The sequence below is a fragment of the Leptonychotes weddellii genome, chromosome 13, assembly GCF_054177405.1.
Source record: "Leptonychotes weddellii isolate Sample4059 chromosome 13, ASM5417740v2, whole genome shotgun sequence".
Lineage (NCBI taxonomy): Eukaryota > Metazoa > Chordata > Mammalia > Carnivora > Phocidae > Leptonychotes > Leptonychotes weddellii.
Genome location: NC_138381.1, coordinates 3,715,005 through 3,729,816, shown reverse-complemented (window position 1 = coordinate 3,729,816; position 14,812 = coordinate 3,715,005). Strand labels below are relative to the sequence as shown.

Below are 14,812 nucleotides of genomic sequence, written 5' to 3'. Positions count from 1 at the left end.
GCCCCCTCATATATGTTCTTTATTGATCATTCACAGAACTTCAGGTTTTCTAGCTCGATTGAGAGCTGAATTATTTGCCCATCCCTAGTGACTGACAACAGGTAATGGAAAGGCTTTTACCATGATATAACAGCACAGAATATTTCCTAATTTACTACTGTCGTTCTCATCAAAAGTACCCCAGCAAAAAACACTGGATTTATCACTTCAATTACTGGAATTTCACATTTCGTTTAGGGAGACATGTTTCTATAATGTGACAGGCTTTACAGATCCTGAACTTCTTCAGACTTTGCAGCAATCAGGGTAATCAGAGAGAGAGAGAAATGAAAACAGTTGTTAGAGTTTTATAACTTTTAATGGTGTCTACTGGCAAGAAATAAAATAGACCATCGACTGATAGTCTTGGCTATCCTGTGTGTATTTTAAAAAGCTTTTTTTTTTTTTTTTTTTGGTCAGTTAAAAAACTTTTTAATCTAAAAATGGACAGGAACTACATTTAAACCATTGTAATATTATAATTTTAAATGGGTTTTTTTGGTATTATAGTTTTGAGTAGTGCCAGAAATCTCATATAAGGACAAATATTAGAAGCCATGTATTTATGAACATTAAAATGGTGAATTTTTATTCACTTCAGCATACAGAACTAGAGATCTGTGAGTCAAAAACTTTTGTCCTTTCCTGGTTCACCTACTTGATAGCTACAATCTTTGTTTTCTCATTTCCTTATTTGGAACTAATTTCTAAATTCTTAAATTAGGTAATTAAAATACATGGTAACAATTACATGTCATTTTAAACTCAAGCACCATGTAGTTTCAACTTATTTCAGTATGAGAATCATCACAATTTTTATTACTACTTGGGGTGTTAACATCACTCCTGCTGTGATGGGACTTAGGGTACATTTCTGATGCAGGGTATTACCCCATTAGTGCCCTATTGAGCTGAGCGAGCTGCCTTGACTCCGACTCCTGTTTGGAATGATTGTTCTTACGTGGCAGGTGAGGTTTAGTGGCATGGTAAAATTTAAGTAATATACTGTGTTAACTTCCAGCCTTTCCCACCAAAGATACGGAATTTAGGATAAGAATACTGGTAGTAATTAAGGTTCAACCAAATGTGTTATAATTGTAATTTTCATCCTATGAGTTTTCCCTTTGTCCAGTTATAATACCATTACATTTTGGTCTTCTGTGTCTGATTTTCTGCCCTACAATGACATTAGCTTTATTTCATCCTGACATCCTTTAGCTAGTGCCCCTACTCCTAATTCCTCTATATTTCATCAAAGCACATCAGAAGAGCTGAAAACAGAAAAGAAGCAGTGTATTTGTAGCCACAATTGCCCTGAAGGCCAAGTAGAAGCATTTTATTGTAGCTTACCCGTTAGTTCATCAGGTTCCAGGCAAAGTAACTAGAACATTTTTACCACCTGAAGACTTGGCCAACTCAGCATAAAACTGAGATATAAAACTGAGTGGTGGAATTCATTCATTTTTTTTTTCTTTCCACAAGTATTTATAGAGCATCTACTATGTTTCAGGTATAGAAGAGAAAATGCATGCACCCTTAGATCTGAGATCTTGGTAAATAATATATAAGTAACCGTTACTGTTACTAATTAAGATAAACAGTAACAGGCATTTTGAAGGACACTGCAGTTCACAGAGTACTTTTCATTTATAGTACTCACTCAGGTAAGTGGATATAATCACTTCGCCCAGGTTTTCTAAACCTGCTAGAGGGATACTTTGTAACCTTAGAGGGGGTTCATTGCTCAGGTTTTAAGGGTTAATGATTCATGTACTATGTGTCAACTTAAGGGAAGTTTGAACTTTTTTTTCCAACTCCTACATGACCCTCCTTTGCAGAAGGGTTAGAGATCCATTTATTTGGGGGGGGTGGGGGGTTGGTAAGATGTCAGAGCTGAAGTTTTCCCTGTTCTGTGTGGAGCAGCCAAGATGCGAGTACTGTTCAGCAACGACCCAGTGCCTGCCGCTGCTCACGGTAATTTAGTGGTGATTGATGAAATCCGGTTGGTGGTAATACTTGACTTTTGCGGAACTGACTGGTGGTAGCTCCACATCCAGGCTGTCAGCAGACGCTCATGGCTACTCCCCCAGCATCTCTCTGCAGTGAGGTCACTGTCCTCTCCCCCACTGCTCGCTCTGGTCCCTGCAGCCACCATCTGTCACCAGTAGCCTCCTCGCTGCTCTTCCTGCTGCCGCCCTTGCTCTGCTGCTGTCGGTTTTCAGGACTGCAGACAGAGGAACCCTTCCAAAACAGCACTGCCCAGAAGAGTGCTCGGTGACCAAGGAAATGTTCCAGCTCTGTGATGTTGAGGAGTAGCCACTTACCACATGTGGCTGTTGGGCATTTGAAAGGCGGCTAGTGCAATGAGGACCTGAAATTTCAATTTCCTTTTGTTTTAGTTCATTTAAATGTTAATTAACGTTACCACAAGTGGCTATCATATTTGACAGTGCGGTTCTGAAACGTAAGTCAGTGCATGTTCCTTCGCTGCTCAGAACCCTTCGTGGCTTACCATCTCACTCACAGTAAAAGCCAAAATTTTCACACTACCTAACACAGCTCCCAAGCCTCATCTGGGTATTTTTTCCCCTTATTACTCCGCTCCAGCCACATTGGCCTCCTCACTGTTTCTCAGACATAACAAGCATGCTCTGACCTCAGGGCCTTTGCACTTACTGTTCCTCCTGTAGTCAGCAATGTGGTCTGCCCCCTCTTCTATTTTCAGTCTTTGCTGATGTCAGCTTTTCATCAAGGCCTTTTCTGACTGCTCTATTTAAAACTGAACCTTCCCTTACCCCTCCATCCCCATCATGTTCCACATGTTGCCATTCTTCAGGGTGCTTAATCAGAGAGAGATTGGTACGTAATACTTCATCAGATCGCTGTTCTGTCACCAAATGCTCTTGGCTAATCTTCAAAATATATCTGAAAGCGTCTGGAACACTTTTGTTTTACTTATTTTAATTTGTATTATTTTCTGCTTCTTCTAGAGTAGAAGCCCCAAAAGGACAGGGTTATTCACTGCTGCATCCCCACATCCCAGATAAGTATCTGGCACATCATACGTGTTTAGCACTTTTGATGATTAAATGAACAGGTGAAGATATAGCATTATGAATGATCTAGGAAAAGGTCCACTAAAGCAAAGTGTCACTAGACTCAAAGAGAATTGCTGTAAGCACAACTGAGGTGGAGCATTTAATCCATAGCAGTCTATGATAACTCAAGAAGAAGAAAAATCAAGTGTAGCATTTGAACAATATAATTAATAAGATGAAATTAATAAATATATTTAATTTGGCATCATTAAACATATGTGATCAACATTCCATGAAAACTGTATGGAACTTATAATTAGCTTTTTAAAGGAAATTTTAGTACATTTAAAAAACAAGGAATTACCAAGTCATATTTTCTGATTGTAATATGATAAACAATAAAAGTTTAAGCAGGAAAAACAATCACCTGTAAACATTAAAATACTTTATAATATGGGGGAAAAAACCAAGTAAATTAAGAATATAGAAGTTGACCAGTTGAATTCAGAAATAAATGCAGTCTTAAATGTTTTTATAAATGTTTTCATTTATTCATTGAATTCATTCATGTGTTGAATTTCATTCAAAATCAATTTCATTATTCGTTATCTCATTTATTTCATTTCATTCACTCATTCAGAAAGGTAAACTGAATTATTTAGGACAATCCAAAAATGTCAGCAAAAAAGGAGTAATAAAGTAATTCAGTTAAAGCAGTAATAAGTGACTTAGAAAACAGAAAAACAAAAATTAATAAATTCAAGATAGTTCAGGTAGAAATTAGGTAAATCTAGCAAATCAAGAAAAAATTCAAAATGAAAAATGTATAAATGATAAAAAGACAGTGCTTCAAATAAAATAAGCTGTATAATAATGCAAGGTTCACAAGTTTTGAAAATGTCAAAAGATGGTGCAAGAATAAATTGAGACCTTTTTCTTTTTTGAATGTTCTAGAAAGTTTTATGACAGGAATTGCAGGTTTTGCAAGTCTGAAAACTTCAAGAGTACATTTTTTGAGCGCACAGTCTTCTACAAAACACTCATATATAATAATTTCTAAACACTGTCCCTCCCTTCTCAGTTACCAGTCTCAGAAACCTCTTAGAATAGAAACATAAGGTCTTCAATAAAACGTAGTAAATAGAGTGATCTGTCCTCACACATTTAGGAATCTGTAGCGTATTAGAAAATCCCTTAACTATATCAGTAGGTTTAATTAGAAAGTCAACTGATTATCTTAAAGAATAAAAGGATAAAGGATAAAAGAGGCATTTGTTATAAAACCATTTTGTAATGAGTAAAAATGGAACAAAATGAATAGATGGGGTTGCATATTTTCCTTATCCAATAAAAAATTTTTAGGAAACTTACACAAAATATATAAATGGTACAAAATACATAAAATAAAATCCAATAATATAAAATAAAGGTGAAGTTTTTGTAAAGATAAGGAGCCTAGCCAGGGATGAGAAACTGAGTTCCTATACTTAGGACTGACTGCCAACATCTCTCAGAACTGTGTGGTATGAAACCTTCCCCTCGAAATCAAGGGCAAAACAAGATTGCATGTGACCACTGTTATTATTTTGAAGTTCTGGTTAATAAAAAATAAAACCAAAGTAAGTAATTACAGAAAGAGGAGAGTTATTCTTTTGCTCATAAATTGTTCTCTGCCTGGAAAGTTTTGTGAGAATTTTAGAACTATGAAATTAATGGCTCCGTAAAATGGCTGCATACAAGAATAACATACAAAAATGAAGACCCATCCTGTATCGTAGCTATAACCAGTTAGAAAAATACTAGAGAGATAATCCCATTCACAATTCTAACAGCAACAGTGAAATCAAGAACACTGTCCATGCCCATTTCAAAAGGTTAATTTCTATATTTGAAAAACAGTTTTTATTGATAAGTATAGAAGATGAATTAGCGAAATGTATAGTATTTCCACAATAGGAAGACAAGCGTTCTTCCTCTCTAATTTGTAGTTGTAATTCTAATAAGTCCTGAGCAGAAAAGCTAGAGTTAGAAGATTTACAAAGTTATAATAATGAAAACAGTGCACCAGGGATGGAGGATAGCAGGACTGTCATTACTGAGGTTTCCCTGTGTCCCAGACACTGAGTCCAGAGGTTTGACATATTTCATCTCATTTAATCCTCGTACCAGCCACAGGAGGTAGACACTGTCTATCCCCTCTTAAGATGAGAAAACCAAGCCTTGTCTGAGATCTACTAAATGCCAAACCAGGACTCCAAATGCAGTACCTCTGACTTCAAAGCTCTAAGAAGGTGTAACAAAGCAAGAGATCAAATAAATAAATCAACACCAGTCTTTCACATGTAATCAGTTAACATACATGTATGTATGTATGTGAATGTATATATTCTTCAAGAGGACTCACAAATCAATGGAGAAGGGATGTATTGTTTAATATTTAATAAATTGTGCGAGACTTAGGATAGCAAATAATCAATTTATAGAGTTTTATTGGACACAATTCCCAAAGATAAATGTTAATTAAAGAGTTAAATACAAAAATAAAGTATAATAGTTTACAGAAATAGAATTGAACAGGTATCCAAATCCCTATGAGAAAACTTTCCAAGAATTTTAACAAATAAGAGAAAACAGAGGAACAGATTGATAGATTTAGCTATATGATAAGCTAAATTTTATATGTCCAAAGTTCCCAGAATAAAAAAGCAACCAGAAGACTGAGAAAATACCTTTCATCAAATAACACATTAACGTTTTATATCTTTTTATATAAAGAGCTCATGCAAATCAACAGGGAAAACACTGCAAACAATAAATAGGTAGGTAGAAAAGATGACAGAGCAATCATAAAACAGAAAATACAACTTATAAACAAACATCTGGAGAGGTGTTCATCATCCTAGTAATTAAAGAAACGCAAACTTCGTTTTTAAATGAAAACAGCAATTATATACTTTCTATCAAATTAGCAAAAAAAAAAAACACAAAGAGTTTGACATAATGTGCATCTACTGCAGCTAATAGTTTTAATTGGCATTGACTTTTTGGGAAATAGCCTGATGGTGTGAAACAAAGTACCTCTGAAATTGTCTTACCCTTTGATGTAAGAAAGAGAGAGGAGAAAAGAGAGAACTACTTCACCGGTAAGATTTAGGAAAGGTAGCCTGGGAGTCCTGGGTGGGGAGAAGGGCGGTGACTTTGAGTAGCATGAAGCCATAGAGAGGGTCCTGGAGTGGTTTGGAGTACCGCCCTGGGGTCAGGCGGACCAAGTTTAAACTCTGCAGTTGTCTTTCAGTAGCTACGTGGCCTAGGGCAAGAGCCTGTCCTCCAGACTTGAATTTCCTTGTGTGTGGCGGGGGGCGGGGGAGGGGGGGGTTGGAATACTAGAATGTGCTGCATGAGAGTTTATGAGTAAAATCGTGCATGCAAAAGTTACCATTTAGCATATGTCATCTACTAAGCCTTGAATTATTAATTATTAGTTTATCATTACAATAATTAACAGATATTAATTATTATGATTAACAGATATGGATTATATTTTAATTGTAATTAATAATGTATCGTATATAAGTAGAATGAATAATTAATAGTAGCAAATTTTAATAACCCCTGTCTAAGTAATTGAGGGAATCAAGCAGCCAAGTAAAGCAACTGAATTCTTGGGGTTCAGCTCATTGGAGCTGCCTCGGATTTTAGCTGCTGACAGCTGACCACCTGCTCCTTCCTCACCTCCTTCCTCCCAGACCAACCAGAAGTGGACTTCCTTGGGCTAATGTCACTTGTGGTTTGAGAGACTTGTGGGGGGAGGAAGGCTGCAAGGTGCTCACAGCTGTGGAGTCTAGCTATGAAATGCCTGCCCCTCTGGCTATCCCATCGCCTACCGGAATGCAAGTCTTGGTGGTACTGAGTAATTCATCCCATTCTCCACATTAAATAGAACCTGCTTTCACTTGATCTTAGCCAAAAGGCCAAGGAGCAATGGAACCTGCTTTCAAATGGGAAACTCTCTATTGGATCACCTCTGTACGCTCGTTTTAGGTACTACTGTTACAGCTGAAACAGTTCAAAATTAGTTCTCATTGTAATACTAGTTTTTTGTTGCTCGGTTTTGGTCAGTCTGCAGCAGACCTTCTGGTTGGAACACAGTATACTAAATTATTGTTTTGTTTCAGATGTCTGAGTTTGGGGAAGAAAATAAAAGAAAAGTGGGGGGTGGGTAGGAATCCCAAAACTTCCGCCCAGAATTCATTGTCTAACCTGGAAGCGAAAGACTGTTACCCAAATGCAGTCTATTCTACAACAAAAGGTGGGAAATTCATGACTCAGTTCAAAAATAAGGTTTTGTTTGTGGGCTTCAATGAGAATGTTTGTTACCCTAAAGAAGTTAAGCCAGGTGGGGGGTTTTTATGTTTAAGTTGAGTTTCCAAGAACTTCTCTGAAGGAACCTAAAACTGACATTCTGGTTTTGGGGTGTACTTGAAGCTCAGCATGTGTGCTGGTGGGTGGAGCCCGGGAGAGGTCCTGTTGAGGAGGAATTCAATTAGGGCTGATTAACTTACTCGTAGATAAAATCCCTTTATCCTCTGTGTCTTTTGATTAATTCATCATATACTTTTATCCTTTAATCATACCACACAGAAAATGTACTTAACGTTTCCCTGGTAAGTCAAGGTTGTGAAATAATGGAGTGTGGAATCCCAAGATGGTATGTCCAAGTGAGTCAGCACTTTCTGCAGCCTGTTAACCATGTTCATTTTCACATGTGTCATCCTATTCTCATTTTACTTTTTATTAAACATTCAGACTGGTAACTCTGAAGATTTCGTTTAAAGGGTGATAAATTTAAAATTCCATGTAAATGGTGTCTATTTTTAAAGGAATTATCTCAAAATAATTTCTTCTCCTAGTCATGCACTGTGGCAGATGTTTGCAAATCTTGGTTCAAAACTGATTGAAATATTTTAAGAAAACTGAAATAATGTCAGTGGTAAAATTTATTTTACCAAGTACAGATGTAAGACATCAAGTTCTCAGGCTGATGGCAGAATTAACAAAAAACACCATCTGGTTCAATAATTATCTGAAAATACCCATATTCTTGGATTTGTTTAATACCACTTAGTTCCCAGCTTTATTTTATCTGGGTTTGCACACCAGCCAGACTAGGTTGTACAAAACGGAGACTATTTCCATCTGATCATTTTAAAAAATGTGTGTTTGCATGAATAATGAATCTTTGAATTGTTACTAAACAAGCAAATTATTTGCGTGTGTGTCACATCGGTTATCAAGTTTGCACATGTGACAGCTTCAACAGCCGTCACGTAAAACGCAGAGAGCTTGTAACCATATGTTTTTGCTTGACAAAAAGCTAAAACTCAAGATCAATTTTCAATATGGGATGCACAAATTAACACTTTAAAATGCACCACAATATGTACAGCTTGGCAAAATTTGCAGAAATAGCACGTTTCTAGATATTAACTGATATCTTTGGATTCGACCTTAAGGTATTCAATCATTTTGATTAAAAGACTGATTTCTCATAAAACCACAGTCTGTTGGAGGCGCAAAGCCAATGACATTTGAGCATTCATATATTTTCATAAACTTTGAACAATGTCAGTGAGACACCTCTTCAATCTTGGCCACACAGCAGCAGGGCATTCAATCTTTCTTTAGCTTAAGACAGAGAATTTGAATATCAGCACCGGGTTATAAATGTGGCAGTTCACATGGTGTGCTCCATGTCGATTTTTAAGGAGCAGATCCGTGCGACATAGGGAACATTTTACGTGGCGCTCTTGACCAGCGTGTGCCCTCTCCTTTCCCCCCGCCTCCCCCGACGACTCCCCCAGAGCCATCTGGGGCAAGGGTTCTGGTTCTGGTTTTGTAAAACAGTTCCTGTGAAGATTTTCTCTGGGGTGGGGGCGCGTGGGGGGTGCACTGGGTTTTTAAAAATTGCTGCTCCTAATACCGAATGCTGCTTGGGATAATTAACGTGCTGCAGGGATGCAGATGCCCCGACATTTCTTGAACAACTTTTCCATCTTTTGAACATAATAATTAGTCATTATGCTGCCAAGTATACCTGTTCCCCTTTGGCCTCCCAAATGAGGTCTTGGTGAAAATTGGATGTTCTTCAAATACTTCCTTTTTTAATTGTGTTTTTCAGTGCAGAGTGACTATCCTGTATGGTGGGTGAGATGTGTCAGGCTTTCAGTTTGTTGTGAGTAACATAGTGTTAAGTGTATTAACATCCACCACAAATAACTCGTCTCTCCCTTCAGAGTGTTGTCTAGCTAGCAGCTTGGGTAAAACCAGATGAGCCGTGAGGGGAAAATGAGCAGTTCTGTCTTGCCCAAACCGAAAATGCGACAACATTCTGTTAAGTAAAGAGACAAGGAAGACACATTTTCGTATGTTGTATTACATGACAGATGTCTAATTTTTTTTTTTTTACCTAAAATCCCTTTAATCGTGCTAAATCTTCACATTGAGCATATCCCCTAATATCAGATGAAAAGCATTGTTAGTGTTCTTACACAAAGGATGTGAGAATATGGAAGTCAGTTTCAATTGCCATAATCCCACAGAATTACTGCTTTATAGCTAAATCTCCTGAGTCACTGCTAGGAGTCCAAGTTTTTGTATTTCTGATTATGTACACACATCTCACCTCTCTGATGAAGAACAAGTGAAGGTCTTACGTTGGTAAAGGTAGACTTTGTTCATAATGCCATGTCAGGAGAGATGGTTATTAAGTGTGATCATGATTTCAGTAAAACCTGCTAGCTGAAACAAAGGCATAACCTGAGTGAGTGCGGCTCTTCTAGAAGGCACGGCTTGATTCCATAACTCACCGATGTAAGGTATTTCAGAGATAAGCAGCTCTTGCAAACCAATTTAAAATGTAGTTCAAGACGTGGTAGTGTTGATCCAGCTGCTGCGTCTTGTACGTAACCGTGGCGTTTGCTGATCTTACCTGCTTGGCCACACGTTCACGTCCGGTAGGTCTGTCGAGCATGGACTGTGTTCAGTGATAGCAGGTGCTTTGCCTCAGTGGTTGACTGCTCCTGGGCCGCCAGGTAGGCTAGGTGGGCCTCGTCCCTGCAGTCCTTAATCACGCGTCTCTGTTGAGCATCTCCTTAGGAAACGCTGTCGCCCCTGCCCTCCCGGAGCTTGCATTCTAGATCTAAGTAAGCATAAAATAACTACAGGTTGTGAGAGCAAACAGCGGGTGCCTGTGATGCGGAGTGGCAGACGCTGGCATGGGCGTGGGGGCTGCGCGTGCCTTCCTTGGGGAAGCCATCTCTCAGGAAGAGGAGAAAGTAGCTATTGCAGGAGGCGAGGGCACGAACACGCTCCAGGCCTTCCAAGGGAGAGAGCAGGCAACACCGAGAGACCAGTGTGGCGGGGTGTGACAGAGGGCAAGGCGCATGGCTCGTGAGGAGGCCAGGTATGCCAAGGAGGAGCTGTGGATTTTTATCCGGGGAACTCCAGGATCAAATTTCAATTTAAGAATTCATCTTTTTGCCTTTGTGGAAGGTAGATGGAGGGACCAGGGGTAGAAAGAGGGAATTGTTGGGAGACAGTCTGCACTGAAGTTGTAACCATGGAGACAAGTTGGCGGACTTGCTAGCCCATTAATGTAGGGGAAGTGGGGCAGGATCAAGGGTTAAGGGTGACCTTCAGGTTTCCAGCTCAAGCAATATCAATTGATTTCTCCAATTTGGAGTAGACAGCAGATGTAGGAGTAGTTTACCTCGGGATGGGGTATGAGGAGACAAAGAAGAGGGCCCAGGGTGGAACTGTGAGGAGCCATGAGGTTCAAGGTCATCAAAGGCCAGAGAGCCAGCCCTGGAGGTCAAGCACTGGTCAGTGGACAGGAAGAAAACAGACAAGAAAAGAAGTCAAGAAAACAGTGGAAGAAAGACACAGTCAGCTGTATCTACTGCTTACGAGATTTGGAGGAAGAATGTCCTTGGCTTGGCTGGTCTTTGAACGCCCGTTCACACCTCCGTCCTGTGGAAGCCTTACCAGCATGCATACACAGTTCCAGAGGCCAGGAGTCCGAGAGCAAAGGATCAGTAGGTTTGTCTGTCCTGAGGCTTCTTTCCTTGGCTTGCATGTCTGTGTCGTCACAGGGTCTTCCCTCTGTGGGTTACTGTGTCCTAACCACCTCTCCTCCACCCCAAGAAGTAAGGACACTGATCAGATTGGGTTAGCTACCCCACCAACGACCTCATTTTACCTTGATTACCTCTTCAAAGGCCGTGTCTCCAAATGCAGTCATATTCTGAGGTACTGGGGATTAGGATTTCTACATATGAATTCAGCACAGGAGAGGCCCAAAATACGCATTTTTAACACATGCCCCTAAATGACTTCCGGCCCCACTTTAAGAAACACTGAAGTGTAATTCCCGCAGCACCCTGGAAACTGCAGAGACTGGGTGCAGCCGGTGGGCTGGGGTCCCTGCCCTAGGGGGCCGATCTTCTTACAGGAGAAACATGGAAACATTACCCCACATGCCTCTGAGAATTCGTGCTTACGTGTCTGCTGCTCACACTGTCGAGTCCCCTCCGTCTCCCAAAGTGGCAAAGTGGAGAGCAGTACGTCTGTGAGAACATCCCCGTGTAGATTCCACACACAGATCCGACACGTGGATTTGCTACAACAGCCAAAATCTGTATCAGAAAACACGTGGGGGCACCTGCGTGGCTCCGTCAGTTGAGGGTCCAGCTCTTGGTTTTGGCTCAGGTCATGAGCTCATGGGTGGTGAGATCAAGCCCAGGGTTGGGAGTCCACTTGAGGATTCTCTCCCTCTGCCCCTCCCCGCCCCCCATGCACTTGCATGAGCGCTCTTTCTCTCAAATAAATAAATCTTAAAAAAAAAAAAAAAGAAAGAAGTGCATCAGTTGGTTTGTGCACTGCTGTGTTTTCTGGTCATTCATTGCAGGCGTTAATAAATTAGCACAGCTAGCTTCTCAGTACCAGAATAAAGACAGACCCTTTTTATCTAAATACACATAATATAGGCAGCCTTTTGGTTTCATTCATGAAATCCATCCCTAACATTTCCTTCTTGCCGTGTTCTGGTTGGCTCCTGTGTGCCCATGTGTGCACACACATCGTGGATGAAGCAGAGTTCACAAGATATTTTCATTAAACTGTTGCCCTTCAAAGACGGGTATTTGAAAGCCTGTGTTCGATCTCAAGCACTATTTATTATGCCTGTTTTATACAGCCCAGTTAACTTCTTGTTGAGCAAGCCTCAGCGCAGCGGCACGTCCAGCGTGGCTGCAGAGGGCAAAAGTTATCAATTCCCGTATCACTCATGGGTCCACTCCCTCCACAAAGCGATTGCTAGGAGCCCCTGAGCTTTCATCGGAGCGGGGGGTGTCCCTTCTCAATGCTCAGAGTCTGTGCTGTACTGAGATCGGTGGGACGGGGAAACGTGCCTGCCACCCACTCAAGGTAGTGTGTGGGGGGAGCGTGTGCGAAGGCCAACACGTGTGTGTCCTTGATTTCTTCAATGTCTGCACTTGCCGTGCCTGTAGGTGCGTTTCTGTGATCTCTTACACTCTGTGCGGACTATCGTCACTAGCGTACAGTGAGAAAATACTTAAGAATGTCAGAGAGCTACAGTTGTAGTGACAAGAAGTAACTTTAAACTCAAAGTACACAATAAAATACAAAAGTTAGATGACTTCTTGCCAAAAGGCTCGTTTAAGAAACAATATCATGCGTGTGAGGTCCATCATGAGGGTAAAATTTTAAAAACACATGTAAGAAAAGTAAATAAATAAATAATAAAAATACATCTAAGAGTCATAGTGTTAAGTGTAAACAAATGATAATGAGGAAATACTGAAAGTGTTCCTATAAAATAGATATGTCAGATTAAGGGTTATATAAAACAAGTATTTCTGGGAGAAGAGTTCATTCTAAAAATCACATGGTCTTTTCGGGGTTGGTCATAAACTGTTAAAAGAGAAATGGTTTGAAAAAAATGAAGTGTAATTGGGAATTATCTGCATAAATTTGGGTTGCTTTCACAATATGAACTACTGGAAATATGAATTGTTAGCCTGGTATTTAGGCTGTGTACCAGATTCTCTAAGTCTGTAGCCTTACAAGATATTGAAAGGACATGCTTTAGAACCGTCATTGACTCAGCCTGCGCACAGTCTTTTCTGGAAACTTTTGGCCAGGGGATGGACTACGTGGTGGGTAAATAAGGCAAAGCAGGTAGAGCCTGCCTTGCTCAGGAATCTCCTCTGGAAGGCGCCCCCACCCAAGAGGGCCCCCTGTTCCTTGTGGGGAGCTGGGGAGGGAGGGCGCTCTGAGAAGGTCCTGTGCAGACAGCAGGAGAGCTGCCTCCTTGGCTCCAGGCCCTGCTCTGCTACCCCCAAGTCCCCAGGCAGGAGAGCTCACCCACCCAGCCCCGCAGCAGGAAGGACAGGGCTCCCTCTCTGGCTCCCACTCTGCCACAGGGACTCGCCTTCTCTTTAGCAATTTGCCATCATTAACAAATGCTCATTAAGTCAAGGTTAGTTGAACCTTCTAGAATCCTGGGTTTGCTGACCTGAAAGCTGTCATTCCCTCTTACAAATAGCAGTTCACGCTCTGCAAGGACCGCACACATGCCCTAACAACACAGATTGCAGGTCTCATGTATCACGTGATGTTAAGGGCCAAGTTGAACCAACTAATAAAGGAAGTTCACAGTTCTGTGCTGTTAAGTGTGTAATGGTCGCCGCTCTAAGAAACAGCTTTAAGGAACATGAAAGCGCTTATTATACTTAATAATGCAGTGAGGTAATAAAATCAGTGGATTTCAATATCTATTTTCTATTCTTTAATTTTTTTTTTTTTAAGATTTTATTTATTTATTTGAGACAGAGAGAATGAGAGACAGCATGAGAGGGAGGAGGGTCAGAGGGAGAAACAGACTCCCTGCCGAGCAGGGAGCCCGATGCAGGACTCGATCCCGGGACTCCAGGATCATGACCTGAGCCGAAGGCAGTCGCTCAACCAACTGAGCCACCCAGGCGCCCTCTATTCTTTAATTTTTGCACAAATTAATCTTAGAGTAGTTCTGCCCATTTCCTCTTTCCTTACCTCTTTCCCATGAAGGAGAAAATAGATCAAAAAAAATTTTTAAAGGACATTGATAGTCTTTAGAGTGCAGAGAAAATTGATCAAAATATTAATTAGACTTTTGTTTTGCTCGTTTGCATCAGATAGATGGAGCTCTGATCTCTAGCAGCACCATGACTCGTGAAACTGCGTGTGTACTAAAATGCCGTTATTAACACAACAGTAGTTTTCAGCAGTTGGTAATTATTGGCATAATTAAACATTTATCAAGAAACGAGTATTTATCATTCATTAAACTTTCATTAAAAATCCATCTTAGCGCAGGCTAGATTAGCCAGTGATTTTCAAGTGATAACTTCTTAACTTCTGGCAGGAATATAAAACATTTTCATAATAACTAGAGTTGTACACAAGGTAACGTTCCAGGATTTGTGGGCAATTACAGGATTTCAGATTCATTTTGTATTAAGTGTTTTTTAAGACTTGGACCCAGAGTGAGAAGGTACTTGGCAATACTCTTTAGGGTTTACAGCATTTGGCACTTCTTAGCATCCTATCTAGCAAAACATGTTACCCTTGGCAAAGAAAAGTTACTGGTGAGCAAACTCTGTCGTGCTATTTACATA

The 14,812-nt window shown here is 40.3% G+C and overlaps 1 protein-coding gene across 8 annotated transcripts in view; it reads left to right on the top strand.

Annotated features, from left to right (window-relative positions):
- The window catches only part of ZNF407 (zinc finger protein 407), a 518,640-nt gene that overhangs the window by 388,410 nt on the left and 115,418 nt on the right, over nt 1–14,812 (top strand). Inside the window, exon 9 of one of the 8 annotated variants that reach the window (XM_081801014.1) lies at nt 3,030–8,436. The exons of the other annotated variants lie outside the window; for them this stretch is intronic. Within the exon in view, the coding sequence (XP_081657140.1) occupies nt 3,030–3,034 (5 nt within the window). The 3' untranslated portion in view covers nt 3,035–8,436. Of the gene's footprint in view, nt 1–3,029; nt 8,437–14,812 lie in introns of those variants that run through there. 8 annotated transcript variants of the gene reach the window in all.